At 41.9% G+C, this 16,862-nt stretch overlaps 1 protein-coding gene across 1 annotated transcript in view; it reads right to left on the reverse strand.

Annotated features, from left to right (window-relative positions):
• Positions 1–16,862, reverse strand: part of GRAMD1C (GRAM domain containing 1C) — a 55,893-nt gene that overhangs the window by 1,971 nt on the left and 37,060 nt on the right. The window contains exons 9-16 of the mRNA XM_009998234.1: positions 8,114–8,257; positions 7,204–7,322; positions 5,881–6,023; positions 4,001–4,104; positions 3,149–3,328; positions 1,583–1,640; positions 969–1,079; positions 20–125 (exon numbers count right to left, since the gene is read on the reverse strand). Coding sequence (XP_009996536.1) covers positions 20–125; positions 969–1,079; positions 1,583–1,640; positions 3,149–3,328; positions 4,001–4,104; positions 5,881–6,023; positions 7,204–7,322; positions 8,114–8,257 — 965 coding nt within the window. The remainder of the gene's footprint in view (positions 1–19; positions 126–968; positions 1,080–1,582; positions 1,641–3,148; positions 3,329–4,000; positions 4,105–5,880; positions 6,024–7,203; positions 7,323–8,113; positions 8,258–16,862) is intronic.

Raw genomic sequence — 16,862 nt, forward strand, 5'->3', positions numbered from 1 at the left:
GAAAGAGTGGCAGACCTACCTGCTCAAGCATTTCAATCGAGTCTCTTAAAACTCCCTTCACATGCTTAACCTGTTCCTTATCATACTGAGGCATCTCCTCTTTCGATACCATTTCTGGGGATATACTGAAAGAGATTGAGATTGCATTAGAAATGTGAAACAAGCATCTCCATGCCTTTCTAAAAGCAACTGCACTCTGCCACCATTGCCCTGCCATTCCTAGAAGCATCCTCTTCTAAAAGCCACATAAAAAGTTGCCTGCAGTTTAATTTCAATCCCTGTTGCCTTGAAAATGCTGCCTCAGACCTCTGTAGACAACCAGCCACTAAGAACGAACGTGCTCACATTATGTCTACAATGCATGTTCTAACTCTCCAGAGGACAAGATCTTTCTTATGAAGGAAGTTAGCCCTCATCAGTTCTAAGATGATCACTATGGGACATCACCACGCAGCTTCCATACTCAAGATCAGCTTATGGTTTTTAACTTGTTTGCTGACACCACATTCAAGAGAGGAAGCAATGTCTGAGCCTCTTTCATGTGTCCAATTACAAAAGGCACCTAACATGGAAGTTTGATGGAGAGGGGATTTAGGAGGAGACTCACAGAAAGAAGCTAAAAAGCTAAATGAATCGTTAACGTTACTTTTCAGATCATGCTGGTTCAACACAGGATGAAGTGAACACTTTGGTTCTGTGACGAGCACTATGATATTCACAGAAGATGAGTCACAGCAGGGTGATAAATGCAAGCTAAGGTTAACACACCCCAAAACCCAGCTTGTCGAAGAAGAAATCTATTTCTGCAAAACGCAGTGAGACACAGCACCAGCCACAGAAGAGCAGCAAGCCCCAGCAGCTTTTGAAAACTTACCACCAAGTATAATTGTTAAAAATTTGTCTTTAAATCAGATTCTGACAAAGGCTGAGGAAGAAGAAAGAAAACAAAGGTTATGAATCCAACTTACTTCAAAGAGCTTTCTTCCTGAAGCTGGACATGATAGAGGGACTGAGCTGCATGCTCTATCTTTGACAATTTGAGAAACAGTGTTATATTCAGCAAGACCAAGAGCAGCAAACTGCAGAGAAGAGAACAAAATTCAAGTCTTGTAACAATTTCCTTTGCAATGCTTCAGAAACAAGGTTTGGGCTAGAAACAGCTAAGAAAAGAGAATGCCTTCTGTGAGAAATAAGGTGTGGGACAGCACTATAGTGAAAACAAAGATCTATCCAAACAATTCTTTGCAGTCAGCACTAAGCTGTGCGCAATAGCGACCTATTGGAATTACAACAGTCTCCCCTCCTTAAAACTAGAAACAAGTACATTCTAGACTTTTTTTTATAAGCTCAGACCCAAGTAAACACGCAAGGTAGACTAGTTTGTCAAGTCAGCATTTTCATTCTGTGTGTCACTTCTTCAGTCAATCCATTCGCCTCCTATACCTGAGTGCTCCATTCAAATTAGGTTAGGATCTATCATGCTACATGCAATGTTAACATGCAAGTGAGGTACAGACAAATACAGATAAAAACCAAGATGAGCTTGAGTCAAGCCACAATTTTTATGTCAGCAAGTACTTACAAAACACTCATTACTACAATGATGGTGGTGGTCCTACTTACAGCACCTCTTTTCCTTCCTATAGGGCATGAAAGAGAAAGAGGTTAAAAAGTGCTGAAGAACAGTCCTAAGGAATGCCTGCAGATGCACTGTTCAGTGCTCAGCATTTCACAGAGAATAACTCAACAGCTTCTGATGGAAAAAAATAACAGATCATGTGGGCACACAAGATCACCTCCAACATTCATGAAGGCATTTTTGGAGTAACCTCAGACTAGTCAGCTGGACAGTCAGGCTCTTGCAGAAAGAGCAGGAGTCACCCTACCCCAGTGTGCTGGGGTCACAGCACCTGGGCATGTTCACGTCAGACCTAGTAGCCTGAGAAGTCTACAGTTCATCCATTACTAACACTTATTCATATACACTGCTAGTCACACATGAACAGAGGCTGCAAAGTGGCTCTCTTCAGCTTGTTCTGCTCGTAGTAGTCTGACAACCAGAATCAAATCAAGTTCTCCTGTAGCATGTCCCATCCCTTCTGGCTTGGTTTGTATGTTGGCCTGAAGACAGCCTTTGGAAAGAGCACCTGCTAGTCATCAGGCAACAGGGACCAGACACTAGTGAGGGAGAGCAAGGGTACACATCCTCTTCAAGCTGAGCAGCAATCATCTACCATTGTGGGCAGGCTGAGCTTTAAATATAATTTCCTGTTCTCCTAAAGCAGTTCCTTACATTCACTTTTCCTGCTCTGGACAAAGGGCATACACAAAAGCTGTAGTGTATACTGAAAGAGACATTCACGTGAAAAGGTGAAGCCACAGTAGCACAATTAAGTAATCAGGAAGTAAATCCCAGTTAAGTAAACAGTCCATTAGACAAGTTGTTGATCCAAATGTTCTCTCAGTGCTATACTCAGTGCTGTCTCTCCCTTTAGGAAAGGGCAGTTGCTCCTACTTCAGCCCTTCAAATTCAACTTGTGTCATGAAATCCACCATTCTCTGGTACATATTAGTGCACAGATGTTCCTCATCCCTGTGGGCATAGCTAATATTGTATATGCTAGCGACAAACTCTGTCGTGCCTAGGGGTACATACTTCAGTGACCCAGAAATTACATAAGCAGTATGGAAATAGACTCCTTAAGGAAAGAAAAACTCACAAATGAGATGACAAGGGCCAAGAGGTGAGTGACTAAGTTGAATCAACTCACAACTTGGGTATGTAGTTATTTTAAGAAATAAAGGAATTTGCCAGCAACTTTACAAAAGTCAGGTTAAATTTCTTCCTGATCCCATCTTGTTCTCAATCCTATGCAGGTACAGTGCAGCATTTTATGGTTTGGTTGGTTGGTTGTTTTTAAAAACAGGTGAGATTAGATTTGATTTCATGAGATACTCATCATAACTGACTATGCATGCTCCAAATCTATTTTATGCAAGCTTAAACACATTAAAGCCTTTGCTATCACACCAATTAGATAAAGACTTTCATTAGCAACATACACAGAAGAGGTACATTTGCACTGCTACAAGAGTTCAGCTTTCTTGAACACACCTTTCGGAGAACACTTGATATAAAAATTCCTACCTATTATGCTGCCCTGGGACTCTACTCCCATGTCACCAGAGGAGTGCTGGGATGAACGTTTGGGAAGCGATTCTGCCAGACTCCGGTGTAAAGTGCGTCGTCTTCGTCTCAGAGCAACTAATTTTCCAGAGTCTTCTATGGACTGATTAATTGCATATTCCTCCATTAGGAGATCTGATTCTGCAGTGGAAAGAACAAGGTTACTGAACTTTCAAAAGAAAAGCTGAAAAGTCTAGCACTGAAGACTTAAACTGTGAGAAGTAAGAAGAATAAGCTCACTTTCTAGTAACTCAGAGCAGGCAATTTACTACCTCTTGACCTGTACTACCTGTCCTATTTGCTAGATGGTACTTAGTACACTTTTCAGTCATGATGTACAATCAGTCTACGCAGGATTGTTTAATAGTATGTTAGACAGCCCTTGGAGGAGCACTCCAGGACACTGTTAGACTGAGACAAGGAATTGTGTTAGTCTGTGAGCCTGCAGCTGTGACTGGCCAGGCTGTCAACAGACACAGCCAGGGAGCCTGCCAAGTATCACTGCTTCTCTCCTCATACCTACAATCAGGGAAATACTTAAAGATAGACACATGCAGTTGAGAGTTAACAGCTTTTCTGCTGCGCCTCATGTTTCCTTCAGAAAGCAATTATGACAAGGTACACAAGAGCTCCTTGTTAACTTTAAGCTACAAGGCTTATTTACAACCTGGAATATGGCAGATGACAGGAGCTTGTGAATTGGAGATTCCTTTGGTGTTGCCTTCTTTTCAAACCACTCTTTCAGGAGTCAAGTTTGACAGATATGATAACATACATAGGAAAGCTAGCCCCCTTCTCTACCAAAGAACTCACCGAGTTGTTTGAAGTTTTCCTGTATTCCTCCCCAGGTATTCTTCTCAATTACAGACTTGACAAGTCCCCAAGGCTGTTTCCTGTACTTCACTTCTGCAGAAACCCTAATAAAGAGAACAAAAAGATTGCTCTTCTGGGTAGCACAGTGATAGCACAAAACTCTTAATCAGACAGAGGTCTCTAGTTTAAGATCATGTTCATAACCTGAAATACCAACTGGAACTTGCCTTGGCCTTCCACGTGAGCAGCAACCGACATTGAAGCAAAGCAAGAGACACAAAGCAGCAAAGACAACATACTTAGCTAAATCTTCAGGACATTCAATTTTCCAAATTTTGGGAAACATTTTGAAGTGTTTTCCTTCAGACCAGCAAAGAATTTATTTCCTCTGAAGCATTATAAATTTAAAATACATTTAAAATATGTCAGGCTTTCAGATTATAAAGGCTTGGTTTTTACTCCATATGTGTATATATGATATATTACATGGGCACTACAATTGGAGCAGGTGAAATTCATCATCGCTACTCATGCACGAAGTACTCAGACCCTACCCTGAGCAGACAGAAATTAAAATCTGCCTTTCTGCAAACATGACAGAGGGGAAGTGACACTTTTCTGCCTTGTATTCCCCAGGTTAAGCTAACCAATAATGTTTCCAGAACAAAAATGAAGTGGAATAGAATATTTCAGAGGGCTGCTTCTAACAACCGAATGAATTCCACAGTTCCTCATAAAAGACAAAAGAATAGCCTGCGATTTTCACTAAAGTCAAGAACACTGGCCATCCTAGAACACACTTTTTTCAACATCTTCAGATAATCAATGTAAGACTACATTTCTAGTCTAACAAAAAATAAATAAATCTTTCAAATAGAGTTTGAGCCATTTTAAGCACAATATAATAAAGCGTTTCTAGTCTAACAAAAAAAAAAATAAATCTTTCAAATAGAGTTTTTGAGCCATTTTAAGCACAATATAATAAAGCCAGCTGTAACTCTACCATGCACCTTCTGTTCTATACGTACATGCTCTGTGCACCATATTGAAACAGGTTTTTGCTCTTACCATAGGATTGCCCTGTCTCTCAGATAAAACAAATATAGTCCTCAAAGAGGAAGAATTACTCACTTAAAAAAAACAACAATCCAAACAGTTGTGCAAAGATATTTATTCCCTTCTCCTCCCAGTGGAAAAGGAGTCTTCAGTACTTTTACAGCCTGAGATAAGTCAAAACAAAATCCAAGCTTGCTTACCTGGGTATTGATGAAGTTTGAGACAAAAGGACTTAATAAAGACAACCCAAAAACTACCAAGGATTACATAATCAGAAAGTCACACTAATACAGTGATGATGGAGCTTAATTACTTCAGTCATTTTCAACAAACGAGAGAGGAAAGAGAAGTGCCCCTACATCAGCAGAGTTTAATAACAAAGTACAATTTGCTTGAATACCCTCCCTGCAAAGGTAAGTATGCTCCATCTTCCCTGCACCTTTCTGTGCGACCATCTGCAGGCCCTTACCAAGGGTATCTAGGAAACTCTGTAATAGAAAATCTCAAGTAGTTCCTATGTATCCCACTCACACAGCTGCACTCAAAAATGCAATACTAGTCAGAACCCAGTTCAGCCTTGAAGAGGAGTTCTGTACCTTGTAGAGTCAACATCGGAGTTGACTTCTCACTGAATTAATGAGATCTAAGTGCAGCATACATGTGACAGGAGATAAACCAAGTTTATTTTTCAGAAGAGATGCTCAGCTTCAAGAGAAGCTGACATTCTCTACACTGTTAGCAGATCTTTTGATAAGCTGACTTCATCAACCCATACTATACTTGCCTTGTCTTCTCCCCTCCCACTCTGCACCACTCAGGCTCACCGTAATCGACACTTGTGACTGGATGTGCGGCTGATGCAGTATCTGTTCACAGTGTAGAAATAATCATGGTATGGGACATCATGGGTCAGTACCTCAGCATCCACCTGGTAAGACTGACCTTTCTGGCTTTGCTTATGCAGGATCTACCATAAAAGAAAATTAAAATAAGAAGGTATAGTGCCTTTTTTTTTCCCCTTCATTTTGGTCTGAATTCCTTAGGCTAGATCAAACAACTCCAAGTGAATTGGACTAGGGAGAAAGCCTGAACAACCACAATAAAACTCAGTTAAGAACAGCAAGTATAACTGGGGTGCAAAAAGAGAAGACGGCTCCCGCTAGAGCCACAACAGGCAACAGAAGTACTTCTCCACTGCCATTTCAAGCACTAGATGCAGGGCTGGCCACTGACTCAAGACCACATCTCTTCGTTGAGAATGACCTACAACACCTTTCCCAAAGTAGAATTACAGAACAGTTGAGATTGGAAGGCACCTCTGGTAGTTATCTTGTCCAAGAATCCTGCTCAAGAAGAGCCATCTACAGCTGTTTACCCAGGACATGTCCAAATAGCTTTCCAGTATCTCCATGGAAGGAAACTCCACAACCTTGGTGGACAGCCTGTTTCAGTGCTCTGTCACTTTCACAGAAAAAAAGTGTATCCTAATGTTCAGAGGGAGCCACCTGTGTTTCAATTTGTGCCCATCACTCCTGGTCCTGTCACTAGGCACAACTAAAAGGTATGGCCTCTGGTGATGCAGGCCTGGCTCAATCTTCTTTGCACTTTCCCATCAGATACTTATACACATTGTAAGACTCTCCCAGAGTCTTCTTTTCTCCAGGCTGAACCATCCCAGCTCTCAAACATTTCTCATATCAGAGAACCATAGTCACAATTTAGTTTGGAAAAGACCTTTCAGATCATTGAGTCCAACCACAGAGATCCTCTAGTTCCTTAACCATCTTAGCAGCCCTTCACTGGATTCCCTCTCTCTCTCTCGTACTGGGAAGCCCAAAAGTGAAAGCTTTTTATTTTATCTTTTCACCTCCAAGATTCGTAAGATTTTAATACTTCTCAGAAGTCAGACTTTGTGGGAGAAGTTTACAGCCATCTGTAAAAGCAGAAAGCCTCTCTGGTTTCAGCAGCATTTTGCTCACTGATAGCAAGAGGGGCAGAAAGCTACCTTGATAGACGCTCCATTTAAACTGCAGATGCACAGTCAGTTCACTGAACTCTAATCCAAGGTCGAACCTCTGACAGACTTCAGGGCTGATCTAAAGCCCTTGCTTTAAAGGGCACCCAACAGACACACATGCACACAGTACCTGCTTTTCAGTTGCAGTTGTGAACTTCCCACAAAGTGGATTGTTAATCGTTACAGTGTACGTCAAAGTCCTCAACTGATTACCACTGGAATCTCTATTCCAAGGGGTTGATACAGCATCTAGATGAGAAATTACACAAAATCTCACATGCAGATTACCCAAAAGGCATTACCTCTGCTCTTTCATATCTCAACAGTTTAAGACCAGTGGTGGGGAGAGAGACAGAAAACTGAATCCAAATAATTGTGGGTTTTGCAGGAAAAGGGGATACTGTAGTTCAATTATGAACAAAGGTAAAGCACTAAGCAGCTAAATCTGAGTCTACTGAAAGAGACTTGGTGGGGAGAAGAGTAACAAATTAAAGGGAAATATGGTTTTTCCCCTCTGCCTAAAATTGAATAGATTCAGTTAACATTATCAAAAGCTTTTGCCACTTTGCCCTCCAAGGTGACACTGAATAAATACTACCCTTTTTTACTTAACTTTCTGTTCTTATGATCTCAGTGAATAAAACTCACTCATCCAGAAAATTAAGGCCTGTGAGTACCATTTAGGAGCATTCAATGATTTTGCCTGTGTACCAGCCATACACATTTTCCTATTTCTGGGACACAATGTAATGAGAAATACCCTGGAGAGTGCATCAATTTGATAGCCTACCCAAAAATCTGGTATTAAGGTGTAGTTCTGTGGTGCACTGAAACAAGGTTTTTACTCTGAGATGTGACTGATCTACAGCAACAACAGACTAGCTTTAAACATTCTCTCTCATAGTGGGACTTAAAAGCTTCTAAATTCTTTTAAAGCACAAAGAAACTTAAAATTCAACTTAGCCCTATTAAATATTTCTCAGAGGTTGAAACGTTCAAGACAGTTTGCAACATGAACAGAAGGGAGAAGAGAGTATTACCTACTATACTCCTGGAATTGAGAAACCTCTGCATGAAGTGAGAATTGGTGAAAAGGATTTCAAACATCTTGTCTGCAGTGATGTGGAAAACTCTGTTTATAAAAAGTCTCCCATAGAGATCATTCTCCGAGACAGTCTCCTTCACTGCTAAGGAAAGGCAAAGAGATCAGATTAAGAAAAGAGCAGTATTATGAAGAAGCTTTATAACATTCAAAGCTTTATAATAGCTCAAATCCCTCTCAATTTGGCATCAGCATTTGTTTCTCTCAGAAACCCAGTAATGATATCAGCACATTATTTGGTAGGTAGGTTGTCTTCAGGAGCAAAGTCCAGAGATTATTTTCTAGGCCCCCTTACCCCGATTTCCCTATGCAAACATAAATTGCTAAAACAACATCACAAGGTCCCATCCCTTTAGTTTTGCCTTCAATATTCCACTAATCCTACAAGAAACATTGGGGAAGACAAACAAGTAGCATAATCTTCATTAATGCATGTGTCTATTATACAAAGGACATGTGCATAGCAAGCAGGACAGTGAAACCATACTTGCTTTCTTCTTACTTTTAGCTAGTTTCAAAATTGTGTTTTTAACATCTGTAAATGCTAGCAATGTCCATAGACTGAGAGGCTAAGTACAGACTCCCAAACAGCTCCTCAAACTGTTCCTTCCTCCATATCTATTTATAAGAGGAAAGCGAGAGGTACCCTGCTTCATTTTGCAGCCTTGAAAAGTGCACAAAGATGCTTAATCACCACTCCCTATTTCAAAACCACCAACAAGAACATCAGTGGCATTCTGTGGCTGCTGCACTGATCTTTGCTATTTCTGCTTCTTGTTGGTTGCTGGCATGACTCAGCTTCATGGTTGTCTCAGCTGCTCTTGCAAGAGATAAGGGATAGAATTATAATCCTGGAGGGCAAGTGGTTTCCTCTGCCAACCCCAGCTCAATCTGCTGTATTTTAGAAACAAGTCCATCCTAAAATATAATTATTAATAAAACAAAAACCAAACCACACCCAAAAACCCCACACATCACTGAAATGAAACAAAAAGCCTGACAGCAAATCTTGCAAAAGCAAAACAGAAGCCAGGATGCCTAACCCTTCAACTGATAAAAATGAATGCTCAAAGCTAGCAAAGGTCAGTACCAGCAACCAATGTAAAGGGAGCTTGAATATCAAGCTATAGTTCACATGCTGCCTATAGGCTAAGGTTACAGCACTTAAAACATTACTGCTTGGTAGCAGTCAGCATTGATATTGATAAATGCAAATGCAGCAACTGAACACCACAACAGCTCCCAGTGAAATCCAATTCTGACTCTGAGCAGACTTCTACTCTAGTGCTGTTTCTAGCCTGCTAAAAGTCCTGTTATACATCTGTCTCAAATAAAGTTCTCTTTGACCTAATCAGGCTTCAATGTAGGACCCCAAAAGTGATGCATGAGTGCCCTATTTTTGAACTCACACAAGAGCTAGACTTCCTTCCCATGTCATGCCCTGCTTATGCAATGTTAAGTCTATACAATTGTGAGGTGAGGCAGAAAGCAGGCACACATTTTAAAAGGCTTATTTAACCAGCCCATATGCAATCATTTCTTGCTAGAATAGAGATTCTGCTGTGCTGAAACATTCTGCAGGAAGCCAGAAATTCAGCCTGGGCTTTTGGCTTATGTTCATTGTATTTCCTCTCAGAGCTGAGCCCGATTCCATTAAAATGCAGTCTGAGTGAATTAAGTTTCAGCTAACAAGGCCTCAACATTACAGACCTCTTCTTTTAGGTGCACTCCTTGTTTCCTCTCTTTTGCTCAGTGACACGACCAGCTTCAGATACTGCTGCTGGCAGCCCCTCTGCCTGCTGCACATCAGCTAACATGCATAGAGCCAGACCCAGGTAATTCAAACCTAGTTACTTTGGTTGAGTCTTGCCCAGCTGGACCTTGACGTGCCCAAGGAATCTGCTACCACTTAAAACAAAATAAATACAAAGACTCAGACACATGATCAAGTCACCATGCAGCAGATAAGCTTTGACAGCTATTTGTATATGTCTTAGCAAATACATGATAACACAAGTTACCTGTGCCCCAGCGAGACTTAGCTAAATGTCACTACTCCATGTTCCCCTGAAAGGCCTGAGGACAGCTACTATGTTTCTGCTGCCGTGAGGAAGTTCAGTAAGCCACAGCAATTTATGAAATTAACAAGGCCCATATACCATTACCTGAAGGTACAGACCCTGCTCCTGAGACGTTTTACTCTTCAAGCATGAACTCTGTCCTCTTTGTACCAACTCTTACGCAAGTGCATCCATGGGTCTGTACAGAATTTCCTGTTAGCTGATTTGCTTACACTATTTCCATCTAGTCATGTCTCTAATAATAGCCAACAAAGTGCCAAGTGCATTAGAGTATCTACTGAGAAATATGTCTTACTTACAACCCCTCTCAGCTTTTGGAACAAGCAAAAGAAATTAAAATTATCACACAAAGCAGTATTTTCATGAAACCCAAGCTGAAACTGGGTTAGCCCATCAACCACTTTAGATACTAGGATTCAAATAGCTGTTTTCCAGAAAGTCTGGAAATCTTTCAGAGGGTACATCTGGAAGGTGCATGTAAGAATGCTGCGAGTTCCACATTTGTGAAATTAAGTTACTGCATACACTGACAGCTTGACAAGCTTCAAGTCATATCCATCTGGGCTTCTCACAAGTTTGTCTGTAGAAATCCTAGATGAAGCCATGAACAAAAACAGCAGTGTAGCAAAAGAAAAACACAGTACACATGCTTGCTATTTGAACAGAATAGAAAACTAACTATTCATCACTGCCAGAAATTAATATGTATGTTTGTCTATTGTTTTCTTTTGTTTTAACTCACACAGTAAACTTCTCTGCCTTTTCTTTATCTCAATATTAGAGCAACATCAAGCATTTTACCTAGGACTGGCATAGAAATACTGTTTTATTAACAAAATGTTTTGTGCAGGTATCTAGATATCAACCTAACTCCTTAACTTTTAACCCCTGAGCAGTATGCAGTTATCAACCACTAGCCTGAATACATCTATAAATAAATTTGAGCTACTGTCTGATAAGAAAACATGAGATTATGCTGACTTCAGGTTAGGATCCCCATGGACCCAAAAATCCAGAATCTGACATGTCAGTCCAGGTGTCCTCGTTCAGTATTAAGACAGCAAGTCTGTTCCCTCCCCACTATTGCCTTGCACTTCTTAAGGTCATTTTCATCACTGCAAGGCAAGCTATGAAATACTGTTTGAATATAATGCCATTATGCACCAGTGACTGCAGACGTTTGAAAACATCTGCAATGCAAGAAAAGAGATGGGGAAAGGGGGCAGGAAAAAAAAAAATCATTACTAAAATTCCCATTAACAACCAACAGCTCAAAAGTAAACACACACCAGAAGCAAATTTAAAAAAAGCTGAACCAATAAGAGCAGAGGTTATCAAACAAATTAATAAGACAGCTGATTTTTCCACTCCATGGAGCTGGCAGAAGATGAAGAGGAAAAACAAAATGTATATATGCAAATCGTGGCACTGTTAAGGATTTCTGTGCCACTGGGGATGGTGAAAAACTGTACACTGCATGAAGAATATGCAGGTCGGAGCATTTAACCACATACACTTGAAAACAAGTCAATAAAACCAGTTCCTACAAGCACATTCCAGATACCATCTTTTTAAAAATCTGCATCAGCAGTATTAACCATTATCAAAGAGCTCTCCTATACTTTAAAAGATTAAGTACAGAATTAACTTGGGGAGGTATTGAATAAGCACTGTGACAATGCTAGCTTTTTTTTTTTTTTCAGTTCACAAGATAAAAAAAACCAAGCACATATGCCTTTACAGAACTCAAACATCCTCCAGACCCCAAAGCAACAAATAATCTGTACTGCTGTATATTTAACAAAATACATGCTTTTGGCATTTTGATTGAAATGCCAGTAAGATAACAGGGTTACTCTTCCTTACATACATTGTATATCCAAAAGTTCATATCCTGAGGAAAAAAACAAAACAGAGCTGAACTAATTTCAGCCACCTTGTACTTCAAACATTTTCTACCCCAGATATCCCTACCTGCAATAAAAGTCAAGCCAACACTGTACTCTTCTCACAGCACTGCAGTGCAAACAGTTACGATCTCCTGCAGACCTCACCTTTAAGGTGGTAGTCAATAAAAACAGAAACAACACACTAAGTTCGTCAAGTTATGCAACAAGATAAAAAAAAAATATTCTGTCCCCATATACACTATAGCTTTCTAACAGAAAAGACTGCTCTCAAATTTCCTGCTTCTCCCTTCTTTTTTTCAAGTATTTTAAGCTGCTGAGCATTATGGCATATGCTGGATCTTGACCTCGCCAACAAGGAAGGGCTGGTGAGGGACACTAAGCTGAACGGCAGCCTAGGTTGTAGTGACCATGAAATGACCATGAAATGGGGGAGTTCAAGATCCTTAGGGCAGCAAGGAGGGCTCACAGCAAGCTTACTACCCTTGACTTCAGAAGGGCAGATTTCAGCCTCTTCATGGATCTGCTCAAGAGAGTGTCTTGGGTTAAAATCCTGGAGGGTAGAGAGGCCCATGAAAGCTGGCTGATATTTAAGGATCACCTTCTCCAGGCCCAAGAGTGCTGCATCCCAACTAAGAGGAAGTCAAGTAGAAACTCCAAGAGGCCAGGGTGGATGAATAAGCAGCTCCTAGAAAAGCTTAAACTTAAGAAGGAAACATACAGGGAGTGGAAGCTAGGGCTGCCGTTCAGTGAGACCTAGACAGGCTAGAATTGGGTGGGGAGAAACTTGATGAAACTCAACAAGGGCAAGTGTAGAGTCTTGCATCTGGAGAAGAACAATCCCATGTACCAGTACAGGTTGGGGGCTGACCTGCTGGAGAGCAGTGGAGGAGAAAGGGACCTGGGGGTCCTGGTGGACAGGAGGATGACCATGAGCCAGAAATGTGCCCTTGTGGCCAAGAAGGCCAATGGCATCCTGGGGTGTATGAGAAAGGGGGTGCTTAGTAGGTCAAGAGAGGTTCTCCTCTCCTTTTTCTGCCTTGGTGAGGACACATCTGGAATATTGTGTCCAGTTCTGGGCCCCACAGTTAAAGAAGGACAGGGAACTGCTCGAAAGAGTCCAGCACAGAGCCACAAAGATGATGAAGGGAGTGGAACATCTCCCTTATGAGGAAAGGCTGAGGCAGCTGGGTCTCTTTAGCTTGGAGAAGAGGAGACTGAGGGGTGACCTCATCAGTGTTTACAAATATGTAAATGGTGAGTGTCTGGAGGACAGAGCCAGGCTTTTTTCAGTGATGTCCAGTGGTAGGACAAGGGGCAATGGGTGCAAACTGGAACATAGGAGGTTCCATGTAAACATCAGAAAAACCTTCTTCACTGTGAGAATGACAGAGCACTGGGACAGGCTGCCCAGAGAGGTTGTGGAGTCTCCTTTGCTGGAGACATTCAAAACCTGCCTGAACATGTTCCTGTGTGATGCTCTAGGTGATCCTGCTCTGGCAGGGGGGGTGGACTAGATGATCTTTCGAGGTCCCTTCCAACCCCTAGGATTCTGTGATTCTGTATAAATCTATGGGACCTGATGGGATTCACCCACAGGTCCTGATGAATTCAACTGCTAAGCCTCTGTCCCTGTCCATCATATTTGAGAGGTCACTGCAGTGTGGCCGTGACTGCTGACAGCCAACATGGCTTCACTAACAGCAAGTCATGCCTGACCAATCTGGTGGCCTTCTACAACAAGGCTACAGAGATAATGGATTGTTGCAGAGCAACTGACATCATCTACGTGGATTTGTGCAAGGCATTTGACACTGTCCTACATGACATCCTGGTCTCCAAACTGACAAGGCATGGATTTGACAGATGGACCACTGGGTGGATAAGAAACTGGCTGGATGGCCACACCCAGAGAGTTGTGGTCAATGGTTCAGTGTCCAAATGTAGGCAAGGTGACAAGTGGTGTCCCTCAGGGGTCAGTACTGGAACCAGTGCTGTTTAACATCTTTGTTGGAGACATGGATAGTGGGATTGAGTGTATCCTCAGCAAGTTTGCTGATGATACCAAGCTGTGTGGTGTGGTTGACACCCAAGAGGGAAGGGATGCCATGCAGAGGGACCTTCACAGGCTGAAGAGGTGGGCCAGTGCCAACCTCATGAAGTTCAACCAGGCCAAGTGCAAGGTCCTGCACTTGGGTCAACACAACCCCAGGCACAAATACAGGCTTTGGGGAGAATGGCTGGAGAGCCTGAGGAGAAGGACCTGGGGGTGGTGGTAGATGAGAAGCTTGACATGAGCCGCAAGCGTGAGCTGGAGCCCAGAGAGCAACTGCATCCTGGGCTGCATCAAAAGAAGTGTGGCCAGCAGGGCCTGGGAGGTGATTCTGCCCCTCTGCTCTGCTCTGGTGAGGCCACACCTGGAGTTCTGTGTACAGTTCTGGTGCCCTCAGCACAAGAAAGATATAGACCTGTTGGAAAGGGCCCAGAGAAGGGCCACCAAGATGACGAATAGCCTGCAGCACCTCTGCTATGAAGACAGGCTGAGAGAGTTGGGGCTGTTCAGCCTAGAGAAGAGAAGGCTCTGGGGAGACCTTATCATGGCCTTCCAGTACTTGAAGGGACTACAGGAAAGCTGGGGAGGGGCTTTTCATCAGAGAAGCTAGTGATAGGACAAGGGGTAATGGTTTTAAACTGAGAGAGGGGAGATTTCAGTTAGATATTAGGAAGAAAAATCTTCACTATAAGGGGGGTGAGAAACTGGAATGTGTTGCCCAGGGAGGTTGTTGATGCCCCATGCCTGGAGGTTTTTAAGGCCAGGTAAGACAAGGTTTTGTGCAACCTGATCTAGAGGTAGGGTTCCCTGCTCATGACAGGGGGGTTGGATCTTGATGATCTTTAAGGTCCCTTCCGAGCTTAATGATTTTATGATTGTGGTTGTATATACAAAGCTTACATACAAGAGAGTAATTTGAGGAAATTCAGAATCTCCTGGCTCTGTTTTGGAAATAGATACTCTGTGCTTGAACTAAAATTTGTGTTCTGAAATTTAGAATCAAGACTGCAGATATTACTTTTTAGCTTAGTCAAAAGTTTTTAATGGCTTGAGATTTATACTTGAATTTATGAAACTGAACAAAAAAAGCTGCAAAATGCAGGTCAATAGAAATAGGCCACTGGTGCACAGTGAGACCCATCCCATCCCCCTCCCCCATCCTCCAGTAAGCTATGTGAGAATTGCTTAGGGCAAGGAAACCAGTGTTGCTAAGGCTTTGGCATTCCACCTCTCTGTGTCAGAAGGACTTAAGAGTTAGAAACCAACAATCTTGAGTTTACTCCTCACTTTATTTGCCAGGCCACCTCCATGGGCAGACTCAGTATGAGCCAAACGACACCCAAGAGATTAACTGAATGGGTAAACCTTTGCACCATGTGGGAAAGCTAGTTTTGTCTGCATTAAGGAATTCAGGTTGCACAAGTATTTGGCAACTGCAATAAAAACAGAGAAACAGAAGGAAAAAAATTCTACTTGTGAAGAAGGGAATCTGAGACAAGAGATTAATGTTGTGGGACTAGAAAATTCTGCTCTGAATAAGAAAATTCCTTAGGGAGGGAGGAGCATTAAGCAGGATTAAGTCAGTTATCTTTTAAGAAGACTTCTCCAAGTTGAATATACTCTTTTTACTCAACATCACCAATCCAGGTATGACAGGGAGTATTTACTGCTATCATTTAGGCAAACAGCAGCATGAAATACAACAGCACTATTTGCAATCAGTTTCACTGGATACCTTTGCTATAAAAAATAAAATCAACATGGTACTAAGAGGAGAGGAAAACTGCAAGCTAAAATATACAAAGGCCAAAACTTCTTGCTGCTCTAAAAGACACCTGTGACAGAGTGAACAATTAATTGTTGAAGGTTGTTAGGTGTGTAGGAGTACGGCATAACCAGCAGCCTGTTCAAGTAGGTATATTCACAGATGTTATACAACCTGACCTGCACCGAGATGAAACTAAACTCAAGTGAACACAGAAGCAGTGTGGGTGAGCAAAAGTAAAGCTGGTTGAATATGAAGTATATCCCCCCTCAAGCAATAATCACAACTTGCAGGCAGCCAATTCAACCCATGACTGAAATTTTCCTGGACACCACAGTGATCCCAACATAATGTCACCTGTACGCAACTTCAGTTGCCAACTGTGTTTGAAAGGATGAGATGTGAAGTCCCTCAGACAGATTAAGAACTGGTCTCAATTAACTGAACTGTTCTATTCCCACCAACAGGTGAAGAAAGTAAGTACTCTTTACATATGAAAGAAATATTCAGCTGCTAGTGAGCACACTGCTACTTGTTGAGGTTTTCTGTCCTTCATTTGGACACCACCATACCATTCAAACAAATCCAGGTTGCATACACCTCATTTTGAGGGCATTTAGAGAATCCAAGATTGCAATATTTAACAGAACACCCACCACAACTTGAGTGACCTGTTTGAACAGCAACAGCCCTTTGACACAGAAAAGTTCCCCAGTCATGAAAAGCTCATCTTACGAGAGCAAGAACACATCAGGAGCTGCCATGGGACCACAGAACAAGAATCCACAGACTTCAGTACAAGTCTCTGGCTTTACTCTCTCCACAGGACACAGCAAAAATACTCATACCAAAACCACTTTGAGACATACAGCTACACTCTT

The sequence above is a fragment of the Chaetura pelagica genome, unplaced genomic scaffold, assembly GCF_000747805.2.
Source record: "Chaetura pelagica isolate M959 unplaced genomic scaffold, ChaPel_1.0 scaffold65, whole genome shotgun sequence".
In the NCBI taxonomy this organism is placed as follows: domain Eukaryota; kingdom Metazoa; phylum Chordata; class Aves; order Apodiformes; family Apodidae; genus Chaetura; species Chaetura pelagica.